The 23,568-nt window shown below is 48.0% G+C and overlaps 1 protein-coding gene and 1 non-coding gene across 2 annotated transcripts in view; both read right to left on the reverse strand.

Moving 5' to 3' along the window:
* LOC117049096 (peroxidasin homolog) overlaps positions 1–23,568 on the reverse strand; it is a 55,978-nt gene that overhangs the window by 31,261 nt on the left and 1,149 nt on the right. Inside the window, exons 2-4 of the mRNA XM_033153737.1 lie at positions 12,473–12,544; positions 5,678–5,749; positions 1,530–1,601 (exon numbers count right to left, since the gene is read on the reverse strand). Of these exons, the coding sequence (XP_033009628.1) occupies positions 1,530–1,601; positions 5,678–5,749; positions 12,473–12,544 (216 nt within the window). The remainder of the gene's footprint in view (positions 1–1,529; positions 1,602–5,677; positions 5,750–12,472; positions 12,545–23,568) is intronic.
* LOC117049315 lies at positions 14,734–14,849 on the reverse strand. Its single transcript, XR_004426944.1, has one exon. It is a non-coding gene; the product is annotated as a U5 spliceosomal RNA (small nuclear RNA).

Genomic DNA, 23,568 nt, shown 5'->3' on the forward strand with positions numbered 1-23,568 from the left:
CTCATCTCGCTCTATAGGCCGAGGGAGCCGGCGTTTGTCCGCAGACAGCTTCCAGGTCATGTGGCCAGCATGACAAAGCCGCTTCTGGCGAACCAGAGCAGCGCACGGAAACGCCGTTTACCTTCCCGCTGGAGCGGTCCCTATTTATCTACTTGCACTTTGACGTGCTTTCGAACTGCTAGGTGGGCAGGAGCTGGGACCAAGCAACGGGAGTTCACCCCGTGGCAGGGATTCGAACCACCGACCTTCTGATCAGCAAGTCCTAGACTCTGTGGTTTAACCCACAGTGCCACCTGGGTCCCTTGTCTGGCTCTAACCCTGACGCAAAACATGGCTGGCTGAGGAGGGGTGTGTGTAAGAGAAACCTAAGGTGCTGCCTTATACTATATGTCAGGCCATTGGTACGTCTAGCTCAGTGGTTTTCAACCAGTGTGCCGTGGCACCCTGGGGTGCCTTGAATGATGGTCAGGGTTGTCGCGGGCAACACTGGCCTTTGTCCCTCTTTCCTTCCCTCCCTCTTCTGGTGCCCTCTGGTGTCTCTACCTCCCAAAGGCTTGCACAGCCGTTTGTTGCAGCAGCCCTGACTATAGGCTCCGCAGGCAAATGGTGCCTCTGAGAGGCACCTCTCTTGGGGGTGGGGTGGGGGGCAGCTCAGAGACTGGGGTGGCAGCAGTGGCTGCCTGGAAGACTCCCAAGGAGGGGGGAAGGAGGCTGAGGGAACACTCCACAAGGGAAGGTGTCCGAAAATGGGTGAGGGGCTGCCAGCTCTGCAAGGAAGGGGTGCCGCAGAAAGAATGTAGTTGGTCAAGGGAGCCATGGACTCAAAAAGGTCGAAAACCTCTGGTCCAGCTCAATATTGTCTACACTGACTGGCAGCAGCTCTCTCGGGCATCAAGCAGAGGCCTCTTTAGTTGAGATTCTTGCATTGCAGGGGGTTGGATAGATGACCCTCAGGGTCCCTTCCAACTCTACTGTTATATGATTCTAGATCTTCCCCAGAAGATCCTCACAGACAGGCGGCAACTGGGTTGTCAATTGGCCAGAATGTTAAAACAAATGGCTCAGACCTCTCTCGCAGTTGCGCTCTGAATGGCCATTTGCAAGGCAGAAATTAGCAAGCGATGCTTTTCACGATAAGGAGATCGTCTTTAGGAGTTGCCCAACCAGTGCTCTGCAGCAATCTGCTTCTGAAATCATCATCCTCAAGCTACATGAATTGACATGAGCGACAGAAATCTCAACACAAAAGCTTAAAAAGCAGGTGTTTAAATGCAGCTCTATCACCACGATAACTAGAAACGTTTGCAAGCTGCCTTGGGTCGGCGCTGCCCAGAAAAGCAGCCTAGGAATACCTAAGAGTAAATAAATAAAAACATATTACTTTTATTTCATTTTTCAATCAAAGCTCAGTTTCTCAGGACTCTAAGGAGCGCTTGCAGATGGTGTCTCAGGGGGCTGGCAGGAATCCAGAGGCGAAATTCCATCCCTCGTCTCCATGCAATTTCCAACACAAACCTCGGCCAACTTACAGCTGTTCCAGGGAATAAAGGCCCTTGAATGCATGCTGCTGGATGCTCTGTATTTCATTCTTGTAAAGGTAGCTTGCAAAGAGAGGGAGAGCAGAAAAGGAGAATAAAATTACATCGGTTGAGAAAAGCTTTCCGGTTGGCTAACAGGAGGACTGCATTGGAAGCAACCTCCTAAAATCGTATTATTACAATGCACTCTACGTGGGGTGGCCGTGGGAGACGACTCAAAAACTCCAGTTGGCCCAAAATGCAGCAGCCAGACTGCTGGCTGGCATCCCATCTGAGACCACACGTAACCCATGCTTTAAAACAGCTGCTCTGGTTGCCAGTTTGTTTCAGGGCCCCATTCAATCTGCTCACACTGGTGTTTAAAGCCCTAAATGACTCAGGCTCGGGGCACTGTGTATAGGTGTTGCCTGGGAGAGGGCCTTTTCGGTGGCAGCCCCAAACTGTGAAAGCCCCTACCCACAGAGGTGCATTTGGCACCTTCATTATACAGCTTTCGGATAATTCCGGAGATGCACCTCTTTACCCTGGCTTTTGGTTAAGAGCATAGCTGTCAAGTTTCAGATTTGAAAATAAGGGATCAGCAGCCTCACCTATCCCGGGGACAGTCACATGTCAGTGGTGGGAGGAGCCAGAAGCAAAAAGTGGGCGGAGCAGCAATGTGAACTCCAAGCGGCCTCGGGCTCGGAGCGGAGCAAAGAGGAGGGCAGCCATGTGCTCCGCGCAATGGAGCCCCATCGTCTTCTTGTCTGATCCCATCAAAACAGGACAGGAAGCAGCAGCTGCTCAAAGGCAGCCAGGCTCTGCCCAGCAGCTAACCCTATTGGCCGGCTGAGGGGCTCGGCGGCAATGGATAGGGGCTGATGCAGGGGGAGGAATACACCCCCCTGTAAGCACGGGAAATGGCTCCCACTTGCTTTGAGGGCTGAGGCTTTTCTCTCCAAGTAGGCGAGGTCTTCCCACCCAGTCCCTGGCCAGCAGGGGAGGAGCTGCTTCCATTAAAAACGGGAAATTTAAGGGAAATAAAAAATAAGGGAGAGCAGTGGGAAACTGCTTAAAATAAGGGAGAATCCCGGGGAAAACGGGATACTTGACAGCACTGGTTAAGAGCTGCAGACTCGTAATCTGGGGAACCGGGTTTGCGTCTCCGCTCCTCCACATGCAGCTGCTGGGTGACCTTGGGCTAGTCACACTTCTCTGAAGTCTCTCAGCCCCACTCACCTCACAGAGTGTTTGTTGTGGGGGAGGAAGGGAAAGGAGAATGTTAGCCGCTTTGAGACTCCTTCGGGTAGTGAAAAGCGGGATATCAAATCCAAACTCTTCTTCTTCTTCTTTGACACTCGGGGCGTATGTTTGGAGGACATGCCTTATTTTTATGGTTGTAAGTTGTTTTGAATTGTTTTAAACGTCGTGTTTCAATGCTGTAACCTGCCCTGGGACTGTAGGGTGAATGGCAGACAACAGGTTAATAAATAACAAAACAGAGGTAACTATCGGCTGGCCTGGATAGCCCAGTTGGTGAGAGTGTGGTGCTGATGATGCCAAGGTTGCAGGTTCAAGCCTTGCATGGGACAGCTGCATATTCCTGCATTGCTGGGGGTTGGACTAAGTCTTAGATGATCCTTGTGGTCCCTTCCAACTCTATGATTCTAAGATTCCATCCTTAGAAATTCATCTGAGCCAGTGTGCTGTAGTGGTTAAGAGTGGTAGACTCGTAATCTGGTGAACCGGGTTCGCGTCTCCCCTCCTCCACATGCAGCTGCTGGGTGACCTTGGGCTAGTCACACTTCTCTGAAGTCTCTCAGCCCCACTCACCTCACAGAGTGTTTGTTGTGGGGGAGGAAGGAAAAGGAGAATGTGAGCCGCTTTGAGACTCCTTCGGGTAGTGATAAAGTGGGATATCAAATCCAAACTCTTCTTCTTCATCATCATCTGCTGCTGTGGTGTCTGAACCTCCCGGTCGTGGTTTAGGAGGCACCAGGCACCCTTCCTCAAACCTGGTTCCGTCCAGAAGTTTGGAGCTTCAATGGTGCTGGCTTTGCAGCTCAAGGCACAACAATCTGGCGGCCATCAGATGGGCGAAGGTGGCACTAGAATGTCCAGGTCTTTGTGAGCCACGTTTGCAGCACTTGGTAACAAGAAACTCCCCACACTTGAATATTTCACTGGAAGAGGAGGATGAGCAAAAGGGCAGCTGCCGTTGCATTTTCCCATCATGCCCCGCTGTGCCGTGATGTCACACCAGGGTGCAATCGCAACGGAGACCACCTGGGGCTCATTTAAAGAAGGAGCCCTGGAGGAGGGGCAATGGTGCCAAGAGCGCTGGGCAGGACCCCTTGGCAGCTGCATAAGGATGTCGGCGGCTGACGCCAGTCCTGCTGAGAAGGGGAGTGGAGAGGTTATGTGTATAGTTAATCCTTTTCCTGCCCAAGATTTTCAAAAAATAAAAATCAGACACACTTCAAGCTGCTTTTCCGTCCCCTCAAGGGGAAAAAGATACGGGTATGAAGTTTGGCAGAGCAAACACAAAAACACAGGGCAGCTCTCAGAGGAACTATCATCAGTGACTGAACTGTGTGAGAAAGAAAGAAAGAAAGAAAAAAGGCAGTGTATGTTCCAAACCTCTTTTCTGACTTCATGTTGTTTAGTCGTGTCCGACTCTTCGTAACCGCATGGACCAGAGCATGCCAGGCACTCCTGTCTTCCACTGCCTCCCGCAGTTTGGTCAAACTCATGTTAGTAGCTTCGAGAACACTGTCCAACCATCTCATCCTCTGTCGTCCCCTTCTCCTTGTGCCCAGAGGCGTAGCAAGCCCAAGTGGTACCCGGTGCAGATTTTTTTTTGTCCCCCCCCCCCACATCCGCCCACACCCCTTCAAGTCACAGCGAGCGTTTTGCGTCCCCCCACAATGCTTAGCGGTGCCGCAAAGCATTGTGGGGGGACGCAAAACGCTCACTGTGACTTGAAGGGGTGTGGGCGGATGGTACCCCAGGTCCAGGTGGACTGAGTAAAGCAAGCACAGCTAATGATTTTGCAGTGCTGTGGTGAGTCCTAAGCCCAAAGCCACTGGATTTGCTCTGGCTTGTGCTTGAGTCTCTAGGTGGGGTGCCAAATGTCACCCCTTGAAGATGGCACCTTTGTGCCCCCTGAGAGGGCAGTGCCCTGGAGAAATGTGCTAGGCTGCTGGGTGGAGCCCTGGCTGGGCAGAGCTGTGCTTCTGTGGCTCTTCCCAGCAGGAAGGAAAAAGCAAAGTGTGTGCTGTGAAAGCCAGCTGCTGCACTGAGCAACTTATGAGTTGTGGGGTGGGCTTGCGGAGAGTCACCCCCCCTCCCCTGGAACCTGGGGTGGCCTGCCCCCCCCAGCGACGCCCCTGCTTGTCCCCTCCATCTTTCCCAACATCAGGGTCTTTTCCAGGGAGTCTTCTCTTCTCATGAGGTGGCCAAAGTGCTAGAGCCTCAGCTTCAGGATCTGTCCTTCTAGTGAGCACTCAGGGCTGATTTCCTTCAGAATGGATAGGTTTGATCTTCTTGCAGTCCGTGGGACTCTCAAGAGTCTCCTCCAGCACCATAATTTTCTGGCTTAGCAACATGAAAAAGCCAATTTATCTAATTGTGTTCTGCTGATCAGTTACTTAATTAATTGAACAATTAAATTTATATCTGGGCCTTCCTCCCAAAGGAGCCCAGAGCAGAGAAACGTTGTACAACAATACAAGTAAGAATAACATAAAAACATGACTAAATCATTTAAAAGTAATTTAAAATATCTTGAAATGTGTAAAACCTTTAAAAAATCTAATAATGGGTAAAATGGTTGCATACTCTCACAGCTAATAATTGTCGTGGTTGCCAGGAGCAGAAATTTTCAGCCATCAAGGAATGTTTACAAGCTCCTTCTGAAAGCTAATAAGGAGGGAGGGTATTCCACAACCAGGGAGCCACCACCAAGAAGGCCCGGTCTAATGGTATATGAATAAATCTAAGACAAAATATGCAGCTGCAATTTATTTTCCTGCTCAATATTTACTACGCACAGCAGGATGTAAAGCAACTGTGATCTGACAAGTTTCAGGAGTGTTTCACTTCCCTGCTACTCATGGTCAGAGGCTGTTGTCACACTGGGCCTCCTTACAGACACTTACAGGTATTTCAAGTTGTCAAGTCCTTCAAAGGATCTCCGTGCAATTTGCTTTATCAGGTTGTTGTTCAAAAGCCTGTGAGAAAATAAGGGAAAGGAAGGCACACATTAATGGATGACTTTGAAGGCGGCAGGTTGTGGTCTCAGTATTACAATTGCAGACACTCCAAGTGTCCCTGTTTTCCAGGGACGCCCCTGCTTTAGAGAATCCATCCCGGTTTTCAGATTTGATCCCAGAATGCCCCACATTTCCTTAGGATGTCCTTAGGATGTCCCTGTTTTCACTGAAGAAATGTTGGAGGGTATGGAGATATCCTAGGGTTCCCATGTTTCAAAAAGTAAAAACCAACATACCCAAGGCTTGTACCCTAGGGTGTAAAAATGGCGTCAGGGGGCAATCTTGTCGAATCAGCAAAATGTCAGGGAAAACAGCAGTGGAAACAGAAGCTCCAAAAGCTTAAAATCATTTTGGGGATTGTTGAGCTTTTTTTAAAAAAATAATAATAATACAAAAATACCCCCAAAAATGACTTGCCTAAGATCCAGGACAATTCCCCTCGGACGTCAATTCTGCCTTTGAAATCCTGATAATGTCCGGGAAAATCCAGATGTATGGCAGCCCTAAGTTATCCAATCCCCGAGCCATCTGAAGGGAATCCTGTACAGGGAAGGGTTTTTTTTTTAATGTTTAATGTTTTGTTATTTTTTTTTTCATATATGTTAGAAGCTGCCCAGAGTGGCTGGGGCAACCCAGTAAGATGTGTGGGTATAAAAAGTAAAATTATCATTTTGGAATGGGACGTCCCTATTTTCATTGGAGAAATGTTGGAGGGTATGCGATTGGTGAGGACATGAGACAGGACCTTCTCAGAGGCTGCTCTCAGACTGTGGATCTCCCTCCCACAGGAGGACAGCCCAGCTCCTTCTCTATTTTCCTTTTTCCAAACACTTCTTTATCTTGACTGGGCCTTTTGGCCAACAGCTGGCTGTTGTGACAGCGTATTCTTAGGCTGGGTCTTAAGCTTTTGTGTGTGTGCTTTTAAGTGTTCTCACTGATGTTTTCAATACAATTTCTTATTTAATTGTTTTCTACTTGAAAACAAAATTGATGCTTTTGAATGATGGTGCTGGAGGAGACTCTTGAGTGTTCCATGGACTACAAAAAGATCAAACTTATCCATCCTTAAAGAAATCAGCCCTGAATGCTCACTGGAAGGACAGATCCTGAAGTTGAGGCTCCAGTACTTTGGCCACCTCATGAGAAGACTCTCTAGAAAAGACCCTGATGTTGGGAAAGATGGAGGGCACAAGGAGAAGGGGACGACAGAGGATGAGATGGTTGGACAGTGTTCTCGAAGCGACTAGCATGAGTTTGGCCAAACTGCGGGAGGCAGTGGAGGATAGGGGTGCCTGGCGTGCTCTGGTCCATGGGGTCACGAAGAGTCGGACACAACTGAACGACTGAACAACAACAACAACAACTATTTATCCTCATTGTGTGTTTTGTTTTGGACCTGGCTTAATTTATGCTGTGAGCCACCTCAGGTCCTGCGCTGGGAGGAAGGCAGGATACAAATGACATTAAATAAATAAAGGATAATTTTGGATTGGACTTAAACCCCCACCGCCAGAGCACCGCGACCCTGTTCTGGATCAGGGCGCTTTGTAGCTGCATTTTTGCAAAAGGTCCACTGATGAATGACTGGACCAGGCCAAATCCTGCCACCTCATGTAGTCAGGCCCTTAAATTAATGTGCTTGTTTTCCATCCTGCCAAAAAGAGACAGACACAGAGAGAAATGTCTTATCTGCTTCAGAATTCTCCTGTGGTGCCATTTGGAATTTGTCTGCCTCTCTAACTGGGTCAGAGCTGGAAGACCAGCAAGCTCCACGGTCCAAAGGAAAGCAAATTGAGCTCCGCAGGCAAGGTCAGGAGGACGGATACAATAGGATCCTGTCCACGGTCTGGACTCTTGTTTACCTTTCAGCACTGTTTTTGCCGTCGTTGTCATAACATCCCTTTCCAGCCCCGAAGCACATGAGAAAAACCCTTGCGGTTGTGGATTCCAAGCTAATCTTTTTGGCATTGCACTTCTCTCCTTGGCAAATGAAAAGTCTGCTTTAGAACAGGAAGGTTCTCTACAATTCCAGAGGAGACCTCTGCTGTGGCTCACCTAGGCTGGTTCTTCACTCTCCCATTAATAATAATAATAATAATAATAATAATAATAATTATTATTATTATTATTATTATTATTATTATTATTATTATTATTATTATTATTATTATTATTATTATCCGCCCATCTGACTGGGTTGCCCCAGTCACTCTGGGTGGCTTCCAACACATATAAAAACATAACAGAACATTGAACATTAAAAACTTCCTAATACAGGACTGCCTTCAGATGTTTCCTAAAAGTCAGATAGTTGTTTATTTCCTTGACGTTTGATGGGAGGGCGTTCCACAGGGCGGGCGCCACCACCGAGAAGGCCCTCTGCCTGGTTCCCTGCAACCTCACTTCTCGCGGGGAGGGAACCGCCAGAAGGCCCTCGGCACTGGACCTCAGTGTCCGGGCTGAACGATGGGGGTGGAGACACTCCTTCAGGTATACTGGGCTGAGGCTGTTTAGGGCTTTCAAGGTCAGCACTAACACTTTGAATTGTGCTCGGAAACATACTGGGAGCCAATGTGGGTCTTTCAGGACTGGTGTTATGTGGTCTCGGCGGCCGCTCCCAGTCACCAGTCTAGCTGCCGCATTCTGGATTAGTTGTAGTTTCCGGGTCACCTTCAAAGGTAGCCCCACGTATAAAACAACCAGGAAAAATAGATAGGCAGCAGATATAGAAGTTAGATAATGTTAAGGTTATTAAATAAGAGAAGATGATTTGTGTATTAATATTAGAATATTAAAAGGTAAAGAAATTACTAAAGATGATTTACAAGGAAAGCAGACGGAGAGGGAGTGAGGAAGTCAATCTACAATGTTATAAAAGAGGGTTAGGTAAAGGTAAAGGGACCCCTGACCATCAGGTCCAGTCGTGTTCAACTCTGGGGTTGCTGCGCTCATCTCGCTCTATAGGCCGAGGGAGCCGGCGTTTGTCCGCATACAGCTTCTGGGTCATGTGACCAGCATGACAAAGCCACTTCTGGCGAACCAGAGCAGCGCACGGAAACGCCGTTTACCTTCCTGCTGGAGCAGTCCCTATTTATCTACTTGCACTTTGATGTGCTTTCAAACTGCTAGGTGGGCAGGAGCTGGGACCGAGCAACGGGAACTCACCCCGTGGCAGGGATTCGAACCGCCGACCTTCTGATCAGCTAGCCCTAGACTCTAGACCCACAGCGCCACCTGGGTCCCTTAGTTTTAAATAATTGTTTTTACTAGTCTTTCTTGTTGTGTATTTTGTTGTAATGTTTTTTTTTCCCTGTATGTGTTTTTTGTGTTTTGTTAAAAATCAATTTAAAAAATTTGGGGGAGAAAAAAAGGTAGCCCCACGTAGAGCGCGTTGCAGTAATCCAAGCAGGAGATAACCAGAGCATGCACCACTCTGGCGAGACACGGCAAACATTAATCGTGTTGGTTCTTTGAGGCTGAATATATCCCACACAAGCAGCTTCCTATGGGAACTGCAGCCTGAATCAAGTTCATTCCTGTCCCACTGACTCACAGTAAAACTCAAAGGGGGAGGAATCGGACTGACTGCCCTGGTGTCTTACTATCATGATCTCCACCATCGTGTAGCCTTCCAGTTCTTCGCTTGGAGTGGAGGCATCATCCTGGGGTTGTCATGGCAACCGCAAACAAAGCAGGCCGGTTAAGCCAAAATGGGACCAGCCAGTATTTTAGATAATATGCAATTAGGCTGCGGCAAGAAACAATTAGCCATCTGTTCCCACAGGGAGGATTTAATATCCCGTGAAAATTTCTCTCCTCCACCGACGTCCCTCAGCATTTGTGTTGTGGCACTGGGCAAGAGAAGAGGGTGATAACATTCTTGGCTCCCCAATATGAGTCTTCTTGGCCAGAGATCCCTTGATCCAATCCTTTTTTTAAAAAAAATAAAATTACCCAGACTTTTAAATTATCCTCACTCAGTTCGAAACAGATCATTGGGAACTGACTGGTTTTTTGTTTTTGTTTTTAAGGAAAGGAGTTTTAACAGTGCTGTGCTATTTTCATCATCCGTATTTTGTTTTTGTTTTTAATTTTGTTTTAATTTTAGTATAGATTTTATATATGTGTGTGTGTGTGTGTGTGTGAATACTTTATATTTTTTAAAGCTTTTTGTATTTAATCTGCATCATTTTAATTTGTGTAAACCAGCTTAAGTCCAGAGTGGAGTCTGGACACATATTTAAATAAAACAACATGCTGTGAAAATGCTTTTTTAAGAAGCATTTTGAAAAATATATTGAATTTGCCATAAGCTCACCATCACCATCTAGTGGCACATTTGTGTAATGCACTTAAAACTTTATATTTGCAGCTGTTTAGCTGAGTCCCCAGATCTGGGTAAAATGTGGGATAATAGTAATGATGATGATAAATGCCCCCCCCCCCGCCGCCTGGTGGGGCTTTACATGCACTGGGATCGAAGGCAGAGAGGCAGGCAGATTCCTGCATTGCAGGGGGTTGGACCAGCTGACCCTTGGGGTCCCTTCCAACTCTATGGTTCCATTATTCTAACCAGATCAAATCAGGCCTTATGCTGTCACACAACGGCAGCAAGGCTGACTCAAAATCCCATGGATTCCTGGCCCCTCCCTTGCAAAACCCTATTGTTTTTAGTGCTATGTTAAATCAATTTTCCTTTGGTATTACTGACATTAGGATAATTTCCTATTGTTTCTAATGACCTCTTGAGCTTTGTTTTTTTTTGGGGGGGGGGGTTGATCAGGATCCCGCGATCGACCATGATTGACCACGGGCACCTCGTGATTGACCAGTAGATCGCGATCAACCAGTTGGACATGCCTGGACTACAGTTTGCACCCTTCATAGCAATTCAACTACTTTTGCTCAACCTCAAAAGGAGCAGACTGAATTTAATTCTAAATTATATTCCGGAAACGTGGGAGATTTCAAGGGGTCAAAAAATAAATAAACAGATGGATGTACTGTGCTATATTAGAAGCAAAAAAACTTGTTTTGATTAATTGGAAGAGCCGCAAAAAGCTACCATTGAGCACATGGGTTGATAATATGGACAGATTAGCTACATGCGAACAAATTGCATGTCGACGCAAAATAAGAATGGATAAATATGAAGAAATCTGGAACGAATATATAAGCGATAAGGCAGATACAGTGAACGCTCAGGTTGCGAACGCGATCCGTGCAGGAGGCACGTTCACAACCCGCAGCGTTCGCAACCCGCGCCACTGCGTCTGCGCACGGGTGTGATGCGATTTGGCACTTCTGTGCATGAGCGAGCGCCGAAACCCAGAAGTAATCCATTCAGGTACTTCTGGGTTCGACGCGTTCGTATCCCGCAGCCAGCGCAACCCGAGGTATGACTGTAGTGGTGGGAAGTAGAGGGAGGAAAGAGAGGTGGGAAAATATTGTTTTAAAAAAGGTGTAGTCATAGCTATATCAGTGTATATCCAAATCTGAATTGTCAAATTGTGTTATTACTGTTATTATGGTTTTTGTTGTACAGTGGTACCTCTGGTTACGAACGGGATCCATTCCGGAGCCCCGTTCGTAACCCGTGACGTTCTTAACCTGAAGCGCCGCGTCTGCGCGATGCAATTTGGCGCTTCTGCGCATGCGCGTGACGCCATTTGACGCGTCTGCACATGCGCAAACCACTGAACCCGGAAGTAATGTGTTCCGTTACTTCCAGGTTCAGCGCGTTCCTAACTCTTGTCGTACGCATCCTGAAGCGTGCATAACTCGAGGTAGGACTTTTGCGGTTTTGTGTCTTTTGCGGTTGATGTTTGTATCAAAAAATTGATTAATTATTTTTTTAAAGGAGCAGACACAGGTGGCATTGTCTCCCTTGAGAGAGCTGCTTCTGAAAGGGAGGCTAAGGGAGAATTGTGTTTTTAAACCATCACTCCCCCACCCTGAACTTTCTTGCATGCTGCAGTGAGGAGGACCATCGGCCCAAAGCAGCCTGCTTGGAGCACCACTGCCAGAAACCGCAGCCACCCAGTAAGAACATCTGGGTTGGGGCATTTCAACCGGAGCCAGAAAAAGTGCCGGGGTGATTGCCAAAGGATCGGTGCCAAAGGGCAATGGCCCTTTGGGGTGGTCCTTTGAGAAGAGACAAAGGACGGAGCCAGCAAGCAGAAGTGTGGTTGTAGCTGGAGGGTTGTTCTCCGACAGACCCATATGTAGGATTGTACCAAGTGCTAATTCATTCCCCGTCTTCTAATTGAACGCAGCATGGAAGTCGCTCGAAGCAAACCCATCACGGGCGCCTGCAGATATGCTGTTATCCTGAAAGGACCTCGGCGGCACGCAAAGAGTGCTCCAAGGATCCAGCGATTTCTGGAGCCAAGCATCTCAGCTGTTTAGAATCCGAGATCTGACACAAACTCGAACCTGTCCAAAAACAACGGAGCAGGTGATACCGTTTACGGAGCCCGGAGCCAAAAATAAAGCTGGCTTGAAATCCGCCCAGCATACCGTTTCTGAACTTCGCCTCTGTGTGAGCCAGCCAGCGGGGTTATTTCTGTCAGATTTGGATCGAACGGCCCGCAGAGCAAAGCTAAGCTGCGCCTCTGGTTTTTGGATTCCCATTTTAGGTAAGGCGGCGCATGCGGCGCAGGAAGATTATTGAGCACTTACAGGGTGTTGAGGTTCTTCAGATTCCTGAAGGCTCCAGGCTGGATGGCTTTGATGCGGTTGAAGCGCAAATCCCTGGAAAGCAAAAGAGAATCTCTCAATCCGTCAGTCACACGTGGGCTGTAATAGTGCAGGAAGTGGCGGACAACAGATCCACACATTAGATCCAAATGCCCCTCCATAATACTCTCTGCAGAAAGCCTGTACAAGTGCCTCCTCCCTTTATGTGTGACCAATTTATGCACGGCGCTGGGAAATAAATAATTCAATCCAAACCTGGAAATGGCAGGAGGGAGCGGGAGAGTCCTTGTGGCTTGCAAGGAGACCCCCCCCCCGGAACCCAAAGGGGATGTCAGTGAGGGCAGAGGAAGCTCTGAAGAAATTGGAGACGCAGCAGGGCTTTGTTTAGGCTGCTCAGCCTCCCCGATTAACAGCTGGCATGCGGAGTAGTGCAGCAGCTGCTGCCACTTCCCCGTAGGTACACACTCACATCCCTTTCACACACAAAAACTAATTCTCACTACAGCCAACCAAAGACAACCACCCACACCCTAAGACACACCCAACCTCTTAGTAAAAGAACCCATACAAGAACAGTGGTACCTTGGTTCTCAAATGCCTTGGTTCCCAAACACCGAAAACCTGGAAGTAAGTGGTCCGGTTTTCAAACATTTTTTGGAAGCCAAACGTCTGATGTGGCTGTCGGCTATCATTTCCGGGGTCCCTGCACCAATCAGAAGCCGTGCCTTGGTTTTCGAAACAGACTTCCGGAACGGATTAAGTTCAAGAACCAAGATACCACTGTATTTGGCGCTTTTGCTTTTGCTATTTATTTTGCGTTTTTGTTTTTGAGGCTTTTTCAGTTACCGGTAATTTGTTTGTGTGACTGTGCGGAACCCAGTTCAGCTACTGATTAATTGATTGTGTGACTGCAGAAATGGATAAAAGTCCACCCCCCTCCAAACAACGATTACAATACTGTCTTATTTATTTTATACTACAGTACATTGATTATTGCCTTCATTTTATGGATCAATGGTCTCGTTAGAGAGTAAAATTCATGTTAAATTGCTGTTTTAGGGGTTGTTTTTAAAAGTCTGGAACAGATTAAACCGTTTTGCATTACTTTCTATGGGAAAGTGCGCCTTTTTTTGGAATGCTTTGGTTTTGGAACGGACTTCCGGAACGGATTAAGTTTGAGAACCAAGGTACCAATGTAACGCTGACACAACCCATAGAATAAGAGAAGAATTTAAAAAATAGAATAAGTGAAGCATAACCACCCCACTCGCCACTCCCACTCCTTTCCCCCACCTCCTTCCTAATTGTTTAAACCTACTCATAAACCAAGAACTTATACATTGACCACTAAGAACGAAACATATATTGTAGATATTTTTGCACATTTATTATGCTATTTATTGTGCTATACAAATGACATGAGAAAACTTATTTGTATAACATTATTCGTGTTGGAGGCAGTGAGAGATTTTACTTTCTTGGGCTCCATGATCACTGCAGATGGCAACAGCAGTCACGAAATTAAAAGACGCCTGCTTCTTGGGAGGAAAGCAATGACAAACCCAGACAGCATCTTAAAAAGCAGAGACATCACCTTGCCGACAAAGGTCCGTATAGTTAAAGCTATGGTTTTCCCAGTAGTAATGTACGGAAGTGAGAGCTGGACCATAAAGAAGACTGATCGCCGAAGAATTGATGCTTTTGAATTATGGTGCTGGAGGAGACTCTTGAGAGTCCCGTGGACTGCAAGAAGATCAAACCTATCCATTCTCAAAGAAATCAGCCCTGAGTGCTCACTGGAAGGGCAGATCCTGAAGTTGAGGCTCCAGTACTTTGGCCGCCTCATGAGAAGAGAAGACTCCCTAGAAAAGACCCTGGTGTTGGGAAAGATGGAGGGCACAAGGAGAAGGGGACGACAGAGGATGAGATGGTTGGACAGTGTTCTTGAAGCTACCAACATGGGTTTGACCAAACTGCAGGAGGCAGTGGAGGATAGGGGTGTCTGGCATGCTCTGGTCCATGGAGTCACGAAGAGTCGGACACGACTGAACAACATTCTTGTTTGTGAAACACATTTAAAACAAACAAACAAGAGGATGACACTCTGCACATGCTCAAATGCACTGCTCCCACGGTGGTTGAGAAACCACAATTGCCTGCATCACGGGACGGCAGCATAAACCAAATATCAGAGCACCCAAAAAGGATGCAAGCATAACATCTTTCTTTTGACACATAAAGGCAGCCCTGCCGAAGCAAGGCCTCAAAAAATTAGTTGAAAACTCATAAATGTTCCTCCCCACGGAAATCTTTAGTAAAAGGCGAAAGATTTATACGATCTGAGGTGAAACCAGAGTATGCTCTTTGCAAGCCGACGAGACCAGCCAAAGCGCGGGCATCTACCACAAAGGTTACGGTGACCCTATATTTTCATCTTTCCCCCGACCCGCAAAACACTTTTTATAGGTGAAAAGGGGAAAAAAAGATGGCCCCAATGTTTCTCCTTCGGTAGTAGAAGCCGTTCGCGTTACCGACGAAAACCACGGAGGGAGAAACCGGCTCCCTTGCGCGCAATGCATGATGGTCCCAACGAATGCAAATGAGGCCTCCTCGACTTGTCCCGGCTCTCAGCCCCGCCCGCGCGAAGCCGGTATTGAGCAACCATAGAGATAAGAAAACATAGATACACGGAATCGACCCCTCTCTGCTCTGCGTCCAGGTTGCAGTATCTCCGCTTCCTTCCAGGCGACAAATTTATTGAGCCTTCACTCTGCCTTGTTGGCACACAAAGTTTGCCAGGCGGCTAGAAAACCCCGGCTTCCCCAGTGTGCGTTTCCCCTGTCGCTTTTTGTTCTGCCAAAAGTCTGAGTGCACTTTCGCAGATCGTTGCTCTTTCCAGGTGGGACCCAAATCGAAGTTGATCTGGCGTTCCGGTGCACCCAAACCCTGCCTTTTTTTTGGTAGGAAACTGAAGGGGGACATGCACCGCAATGTGCGGGATAACGAAGGCAGCCAGTGTGGTGGTGTAGTGGTTAGAGTGTCAGACTGGGACCCTTGGAGATCGGGGTTCGAATCCCCGTTCAGCCATGAAGCTCACTGGGTGGCCTCGGGCCAGTCACCCACCTCACAGGGTTGTTGTTGTTGTTGTTGTTGTTGTTGTTGTTGTTGTTGTGAGGATTATAATATGGGGAGGAGAAGTATATATGCTACCTTGAGCTCCTGGGATGAAAGGGGGGGGAATATAAATGCAATGCAAATAAAAATAAGAAAAAAAAAGAATAAATAATAAAATAATAAAATCTTTATTACGGTCCAGAGACCCAACAATTAATAAAGAAACGATTTTTTCAACGCAGCATTGTCTAACCTCCCTGCAATCAGATCAGAATTAATATGCCCACTGAATAGCTGAGTTTGCCTCCTGGGCAAAAAATTGTGCAAAACGGTCCAGGGCCATGGTCAATTAACAGGTAGTCTGGAAATAACTTGAGTGGTGGTTTTTCTTTTTTCTTTTTGGAAGCAGGTTTGTTTTTTTGCAAGAGTGCCAAATCCTCTTAAATCGCACAAGCGGTATGCGAGTGAATCACACCTGCGAATCAGCAACAGTCTGGACTTAGTTTTACTGCAGTCATTGCAACCCTGAACCTCTTGCAGACTGGCGCGGCCAAAGCTGAAGGGAAATAAATGAATAAGGAGAGAAACTTCCTAAGTAATGTTAAGTGAATTCCCACCCCCACACGCACACATACCTTGTCTTTATTTATATCTGGTTAGTTTAATGCACAGGTTGAACAGCAGGAGAAGAACCTGATTTTAATTAGAAGGTTTAGCGGAGCCAAAGAAGGGGCCAGAATAGAGGAGGTGGCTCCGTGCCAGCTTCAGGCTCTCGAACTCCACAACTGCAAATGAATTATTTCTGAGTAAAACATTTTCTGTACTTTGTGGTAACAGCAAGGCCAAAAAAAGAAGGATGTATTTAAATGGAAGAGACCTTTGGATGTAGAATGAGCCAAGGGCAGGAGATATCCTTTTGCAGGTTCAGTTCCCTATCTGTAAAATGGGAATAATAATAATAATAATAATTATTATTATTATTATTATTATTATTATTATTATTATTTATACCCTGCCCATCTGGGTTTCCCTGTTTCCTAGGGAATAGTAAGGATCTGCCTAGCACAGTTGTTGTGGACCACAAATACTATCATTGACCACAGTGACTGGGGCTGATGAGAGTTGTGTCCACAACATCTACTCGGGTGAAATGAATGGTACGGGTAGAATGATGCACACCAGCCTTTGCCAATCTGGTGCTTTCCAAATGTTTTAGACTACAAATTCCATCAGCCCCAGCCAGCATGGCTCATGGAAGTTGTAATCCAAAACACCTGGGGGGTGTGCCAGGTTGTCAAAGGCTGGTGTACATAATTTTGAGGGCCTTAATGGAAATTCTGGATGTGCACATACACAGCAGTGATCCAGACATTTCTGCAAATGGGCTCTGTATGGAGGGGCATGTATAAACCAGACCTTAATCTACTTCTGCATGTAACATAAAGGTAAGGGTAAAGGGACCCCTGACCATTAGGTCCAGTCGTGTCCGACTCTGGGGATGCGGCGCTCATCTCGCTTTACTGGCCGAGGGAGCCGGTGTACAGCTTCCGGGTCATGTGGCCAGCATGACTAACTCGCTTCTGGTGAACCAGAGCAGCGCATGGAAACGCCGTTTACCTTCCCTCCAGAGTGGTACCTATTTATCTACTTGCACTTTTGACGTGCTTTCGAACTGCTAGGTTGGCAGGAGCTGGGACCGAGCAACGGGAGCTCACCCCGCCGCGGGGATTCGAACCGCCGACCTTCTGATCGGCAAGCCCTAGGCTCTGTGGTTTAACCCACAGCAAACAAAACCACAGGAACACAGAAGAGCCTGCTGGATCGGGTCAGTGGCCCATCTCGTTCACAGCATCCTGTTCCCACAGTGGCCAATCAGATGCCTGTGGGAAACCCGCAAGCAGGATTCGAACACAAGAGCCCTCTCTCCTTCTGTGATTTCCAGCAACTGGCATTCAGAAGCATTTCTGCCTCCAATCGTGAAGGCAGAACATAGCCATCGAGGGCCCTCTCCTCTTCAATGAATTTACCTAATCTTTTAAAGCCATGCAGGTTGGCAGCCATCACAGCTTCCTGCGGCAGCGAGTTCCATAGTTTATCTTTCCCGAATCTTCTTTCATCTGTCCTGAATCTTCCAACATTCAGCTTCTCTAGTGCTATGAGAGGAGAAACGCCTTTCTTTTATCAATTTCTCCATGCCTGGGCTAATTCCTACATCTCCCCAGCGTAGGATCTATGAGTTGCCACCACCTTTCCATCCAGATATTCCTCCCTTTTCCATATATCCTTAAACCTGGACATTTTTTAAAAAAAGAAAAACCAACCCAAATGTGACACTACGAGACAAATGGCCTGCTTGGTTCGAAAGTTACTGTCTGCACGAACGGCCCACAGCTGTTGCTTTTCTGCAAGCTGTTGGCTCCGTCCTGCCAGATCACATCTGGGCTGCTGTTGCCGCGGAGGAACAGGCCGCAGCCAATACAAATCCATCACATATTTTCAGCGCTGACCTTTCCGTCCATTTGCCCTCTCTGCTTTGGGATAAAGAGGGATTTCTCATTAAGCGGGTTGCTGGCTTCAGTCTGCAATGGGAGCCAGGAGCTCTGCATGTTCCAGCTGCAAGGGGCAGGACATGCGTGGAAGCCAGAGGGGGACGAATAATAATACGCGGCCACAGAATCGAGGATCCCGACCCGGCTTTGCATACAAACTCTGAGCGGACTGCTTCTCCAAGGAAGACGTTTAAAAATTGGCAGAGGGGTGTGTGTGTGTTACGAGAGCAGGGGACAGTGGTGTTCAGACTTTCTCTGACCAAGGATTGCTTTCCACATTGACTTTTCTTTGGCAAGGAACTCCCCCAGGCATCGGCCATAGAATGGCTGTGTGGTGTAAAGGAGTCTGGGAGATCTTTGAGGAGTCACACAAGTCTGTTGGGGCACGCTGTAACGTTCTGTGTGAACGGAAGCTGTACATCAGGACAGCTGCGCGCCGGTGGGTATCTGGATGATTCGCGGTTGATCAGCATACATTTTAAGCACCCCTCCAGAAAAAAAAGAACGCTTACTTCTCATCCCTTACCACTGCAAAACATCGTTTTGCGTTTATTAAGGCAAGGTTTAATGCCTTTTCTTCCGGGGTCATGTCACATAGATTCTCTAGGGGCCGTGTATCAGATTTATGCTCGTGTGATGAGTTGTCGAGGGAATCCCTCCTGCATATTGTTTTTATCTGCCCTTTATACAGTGATGTCAGGAGAAATTTGTTGAGCCCACAGGTCCAAAAATTATCTGGACTTCCAGTTCAGATCCATCTTACCCTTTTACTCCAGGATTCTAACCCAACGGTAACCTTGCAAGTGGCAAGGTATCTGACTTCGGTTCTGAACCATAAGAGGCGAAATGGCCTATTACAGGCATCCTAATGGTTCTTTCCCACCCCTTTTGGGCCTGTAACTCCTGATAGTATCATAGGTTGAATTTATATCTATTTCTCCTGATTGTAAATATTTTATGTTATTATTTCTATTTTAATGTAATTATTTTAGCTGTTTTTGCATGGATTGTAAGGCAGGTATGATTTGCGTGTCTATTTATGTATGAGCTTATAGCTGCAATAAAGTTTTATTATTATAAGAACGCTGGGAATTGTAGTTTGTTAAGGGCTCTGTAAGGGGTGAACTAGAGTTCCCAAGATTCTTCAGGGGGGGAAGGGGAATGTGCTCTAAATGTATATAGTACATATGCAGGCTCGGTCCTGTAACAACAACGGGCTTTTCTCCTGCTCCTTAGTCAGAGGCTGAGCACCTGTGAATTGGGGCAAGTGGCGCTGTGGGTTAAACCACAGAGCCTAGGTCTTGCCGATCAGAAGGTCGGCAGTTCGAATCCCCGCGACGGGGTGAGCTCCTGTTATTTGGTCCCTGCTTCTGCCAACCTAGCAGATAAATAGGCAAGCAGATAAATAGGCACCGCTCTGGCGGGAAGGTAAATGGCGTTTCCGTGCGCTGCTCTGGTTCGCCAGAAGCGGCTTAGTCATGCTGGCCACATGACCCGGAAGCTGTACGCCGGCTCCCTTGGCCAATAAAGCGAGATGAGCGCCGCAACCCCAGAGTCGTCCGTGACTGGACCTAATGGTCAGGGGTCCCTTTACCCTTTACCTTTACATGTGTTTGTACCGTTTTGCAGTATTTGTACAGGTTTGCAGGTCATTACAGTGTTTGACTCATGGAGGTGCTGTTGATCATAAGCTCCGCCCCAAGCTGACTAAAGCGGGAGGGGATTGCAGGCGCGGGGGACCTAATCCGGACTGGGATCCTGGCATGGGGGTAGAGGGGTTTTAACCATTTCCTCCACAGCTGCTGCATCTCAATCTGGCTTGCTCTCCCTTCCTGCACCTGCAGTTCAAATTGCCAAAAAAGGGACCCATGGGAGATGCTCTGCAAAGCAAACCTTTTGGTTCCAGGAAACACCTTCACAATTATCCCTCCCTCCCTATTGAGAGAGAGGGATGCGGGTTGCGCTGTGGGTTAAACCACAGAGCCTTGGGCTTGCCAATCAGAAGGTCGGCGGTTCGAATCCCCGCGATGGGATGAGCTCCCGTTGCTCGGTCCCTGCTCCTGCCAACCTAGCAGTTCGAAAGCACGTCAAAAGTGCAAGTAGATAAATAGGTACCGCTCCGGCAGGAAGGTAAACGGCGTTTCCGTGTGCTGCTCTGGTTCACCAGAAGCGGCTTAGTCATGCTGGCCACATGACCCGGAAGCTGTACGTCGGCTCCCTCGGCCAATAAAGCGAGATGAGCGCCGCAACCCCAGAGTCGTCCGCGAGTGGACCTAACGGTCAGGGGTCCCTTTACCTTTACCCTATTGAGAAACTTCTGGTGAGCTTTTAAGGAACATCAGGGTCCCTGGAACAAAAATGTACACAATCCAAGTTACAACGGTCCCTTGGAGAAGTGATGAGGAAATTTTACTCATGCTAAGCCACTGTCTGTAATGGTTAATTGATATCTGACTTTACCTTTTTAATATAGTTTTTATTGCACGGTTTTACTGCTGTTAACCACTTTGTTGTGGTTTTTTTTTAATGACACAGCAGTATATAAAGAAATAAAATAATGAATTGAAGATTAATAAGATTCATCTCACTACAGTGGGGTCCACATGCCAAGTGCAAAATGCTTTTTTTGTAAACTTTTTGAGGTTTTTCTCTGGTGTATTCATTGTATGAAATAAATAACTAAGCGTACCTGTTCAGTCTGCTGCCCAGGTGCTTACGAATGATGGGCAACTACAGGGCCTTCTTAGGGTGCTTTATCTTTTAAACCAGACCTGGTCTAGTCAGCACTTTGTAAATAAATGATAATAATGAGAGCCAGTGTGGCATAATGGTTAGAGCAGGGGTTGGCAAGGTTTACCACCATGGGCCGGATCACTCCCATGGAGATCGTCCGTGGGCCAGACTGGCGCAGCGCGATGCCGGAAATCGCACCTGCGCATGTCCACGGCACCGGAAATTGCTTCTGCGCATGCCCAGATGCCAAAACCCACGTCTGTGCAGAAGCGATTTTCGGCATATGGACATGCGCAGATACAATTTCCGGTGCCACTCGGCGTGTCCCTGTGCTGCGCTGCAGGGGCGAAGGAAGCCTCCTTGCTACCCGGGGCGGCGAACGGAGGCACCCCCTGGGGGCGGGGCGTCGTGATGTCGCGTCGTGACGTCACGACAGAGTGCGCCTGCGCAAAATGTTGTGTGTGCACACTCCATTGTCGGGCCGCTGCTGCTTTCGTGGCGACCTTGTGAGCTGCAGAGCGAAAAGCAGCAGGGGTGGGGCAGCCCCACGAGCCGCAGTCCCATAGCGGTGCCGGCGGGCGGGCCCTGGAACGGAGTCGCCTCGCTCCGTGGCTTGCTCGCAGGCCGCGGAGCAGGTTTGCAAGTAGGCTGCGGGGCGAGGCTGCCTCGCTCCGTGGCTTGCTCGGGGCCCACCGGCGGGGCGGGGCCGGCCCAAGTGTCACCCCCCCTCCCCTGGAATCCAGGGTGGACCGCCCCCATCGCCCCCCTTGCGACGCCGCTGCTGCGCTGCACCATGCCGGTTTAGCACAGTGCGCGGGAGACTTGCCGAGCAAGCAGCTCAGTTCAGGGGTGGCTTGTGAGCTGGTAAAATGGTCTTCATGGGCCGCATCTGGCCCATGGGCAGCACGTTGCCGACCCCTGTGTTAGAGTGTTGGACTAGGGCCCAGGAGACCAGGGTTCGGATCCACACTCGGCCATGAGACTCACTGGGTGACCTTGGGCCTGTCACCATCTCCTAGCCTAACCTCACAGGGTTGTTGTGAGGGTGAAATGGGGAGAACCGTGTACACCCCCCCTTGAGATCCTCAGAAGATAAAGGTGGTATACTGTATAAATGAAACAAACAAATGGAAATCTTCAAACAGAGGACTTACCCCTGACAGCCTTTTGTAAACAGTGTTTAATGCTGATTCGATAGATCAGCAAAACCTGCAGTAGGCATTGGGGTCAAGTTCGCCTCCCCTCCTGTTCAGGGCTGTTGCTTCTCCCAACTTACAGAAGGGCTGTGGCTCAGTGGTAGGGCATCTGCCCTGCCTGCAGAACGTCCCAAGTTCGATCCCCGGCGTCTCCAGGCAGAGCTGGAAAAGACTCCCTGCCAGAAAATTCTAGGGAGCTGCTGCCAGCCCGTGTAGACAGTACTGAGCTAGATTGACCAATGGGCTGAGACAGCATAAGGCAGTTTCCTATGTTTAAAGGGAGGGCTGAGATGCTACACGAACCTTGAACCAAAAAAAATGCAAAACAAGAAACTCCAAAGCAACATCTATGCCAGCAGCGTGTGGAATAACACTTGGTAGCTTGAAACGTGCACTTTACAGCTAATGTTTCAGAAAAAGGGCTGGCAGAGTCCCTGGATGTGGCTTGCCCATTTGGCTTCCTTGATACTATACTATGGAGCTTTTTGTTCATTTAACTGAAAAAAAGTGTACCTATTTTCCTTCTGTCAGATGTTAGTCTGCAATAGAAATGCACCCCCCCCCTGCTTTCATCCTGGGACTTTGAGACTCAGACCCAGACTGCTAAGCCAACTTCCTTCCTCTCCAGCCGTGTCAGTTTCGCCCATTCCTCCCCTCTCCCAGCCACTTCGCATGGACTTCCTCAGCTACACACACACACACACACACACACACACACACACACACTGAAGTCACACCCAATCCAGTGGACGTTTGGGAATTTTGCAGATTTACACACAGGTATCCCTGTATATTTCTGCTGGCACTTGTTCAATGAGGACTGTGTTCGTTCGTTCTGTCTGCACCCCACCCTATGAACGTTAAGCTGCGGCTTAAAGATAAAGGAAACTGGAACATTAAAAGTGCAAAGGAGTTTAGAAAGCACATGTGTTTGCTTTTGGAAATACAAGACTGGCGTGTGTTGAACGAATGAACACACACACACACAGAGTGGAGTTTTCCACTTTCCGCAGGAGGGATAGGCTATTCTGACGATTGGATTTTTACCCAACACCAGCCTGGCGGCATCAAAACTTTGGGCACAATCTCCCCGGAAGTTCTTTACAAGGAGATGCATTTAAATGTATGGGAGATGCACAAGGGCACCTGTCAAAGAGTTGTAGAGTTGAAATGGCAGTGCAGAAATCACAGCTGTGTCATTTCCACGCGAAAATGTCTACCTTTGACTCACACAAACGCAGACCAACGCACAAACACACTCCAAGGAACAAGGCAGAGGAGTGACTCCCCCAGCTGACATCTCATTTCATGTTGCTTAGACGAGGCCACCTGCTCCCCCCCCCCCCCCACTTTTAAATCCCCACATTTGAAAGCAGATGAGCAAGGGACACAGAGCAAGCACTTGGAAGGAAATAGATGCTCTGAACAAACGAATCCCACGCCACCTTTCAAGTCACATAAAGACCCACTTCCACACTAAAAGTGC

The sequence above is a fragment of the Lacerta agilis genome, chromosome 6, assembly GCF_009819535.1.
Source record: "Lacerta agilis isolate rLacAgi1 chromosome 6, rLacAgi1.pri, whole genome shotgun sequence".
NCBI classification, from domain to species: domain Eukaryota; kingdom Metazoa; phylum Chordata; class Lepidosauria; order Squamata; family Lacertidae; genus Lacerta; species Lacerta agilis.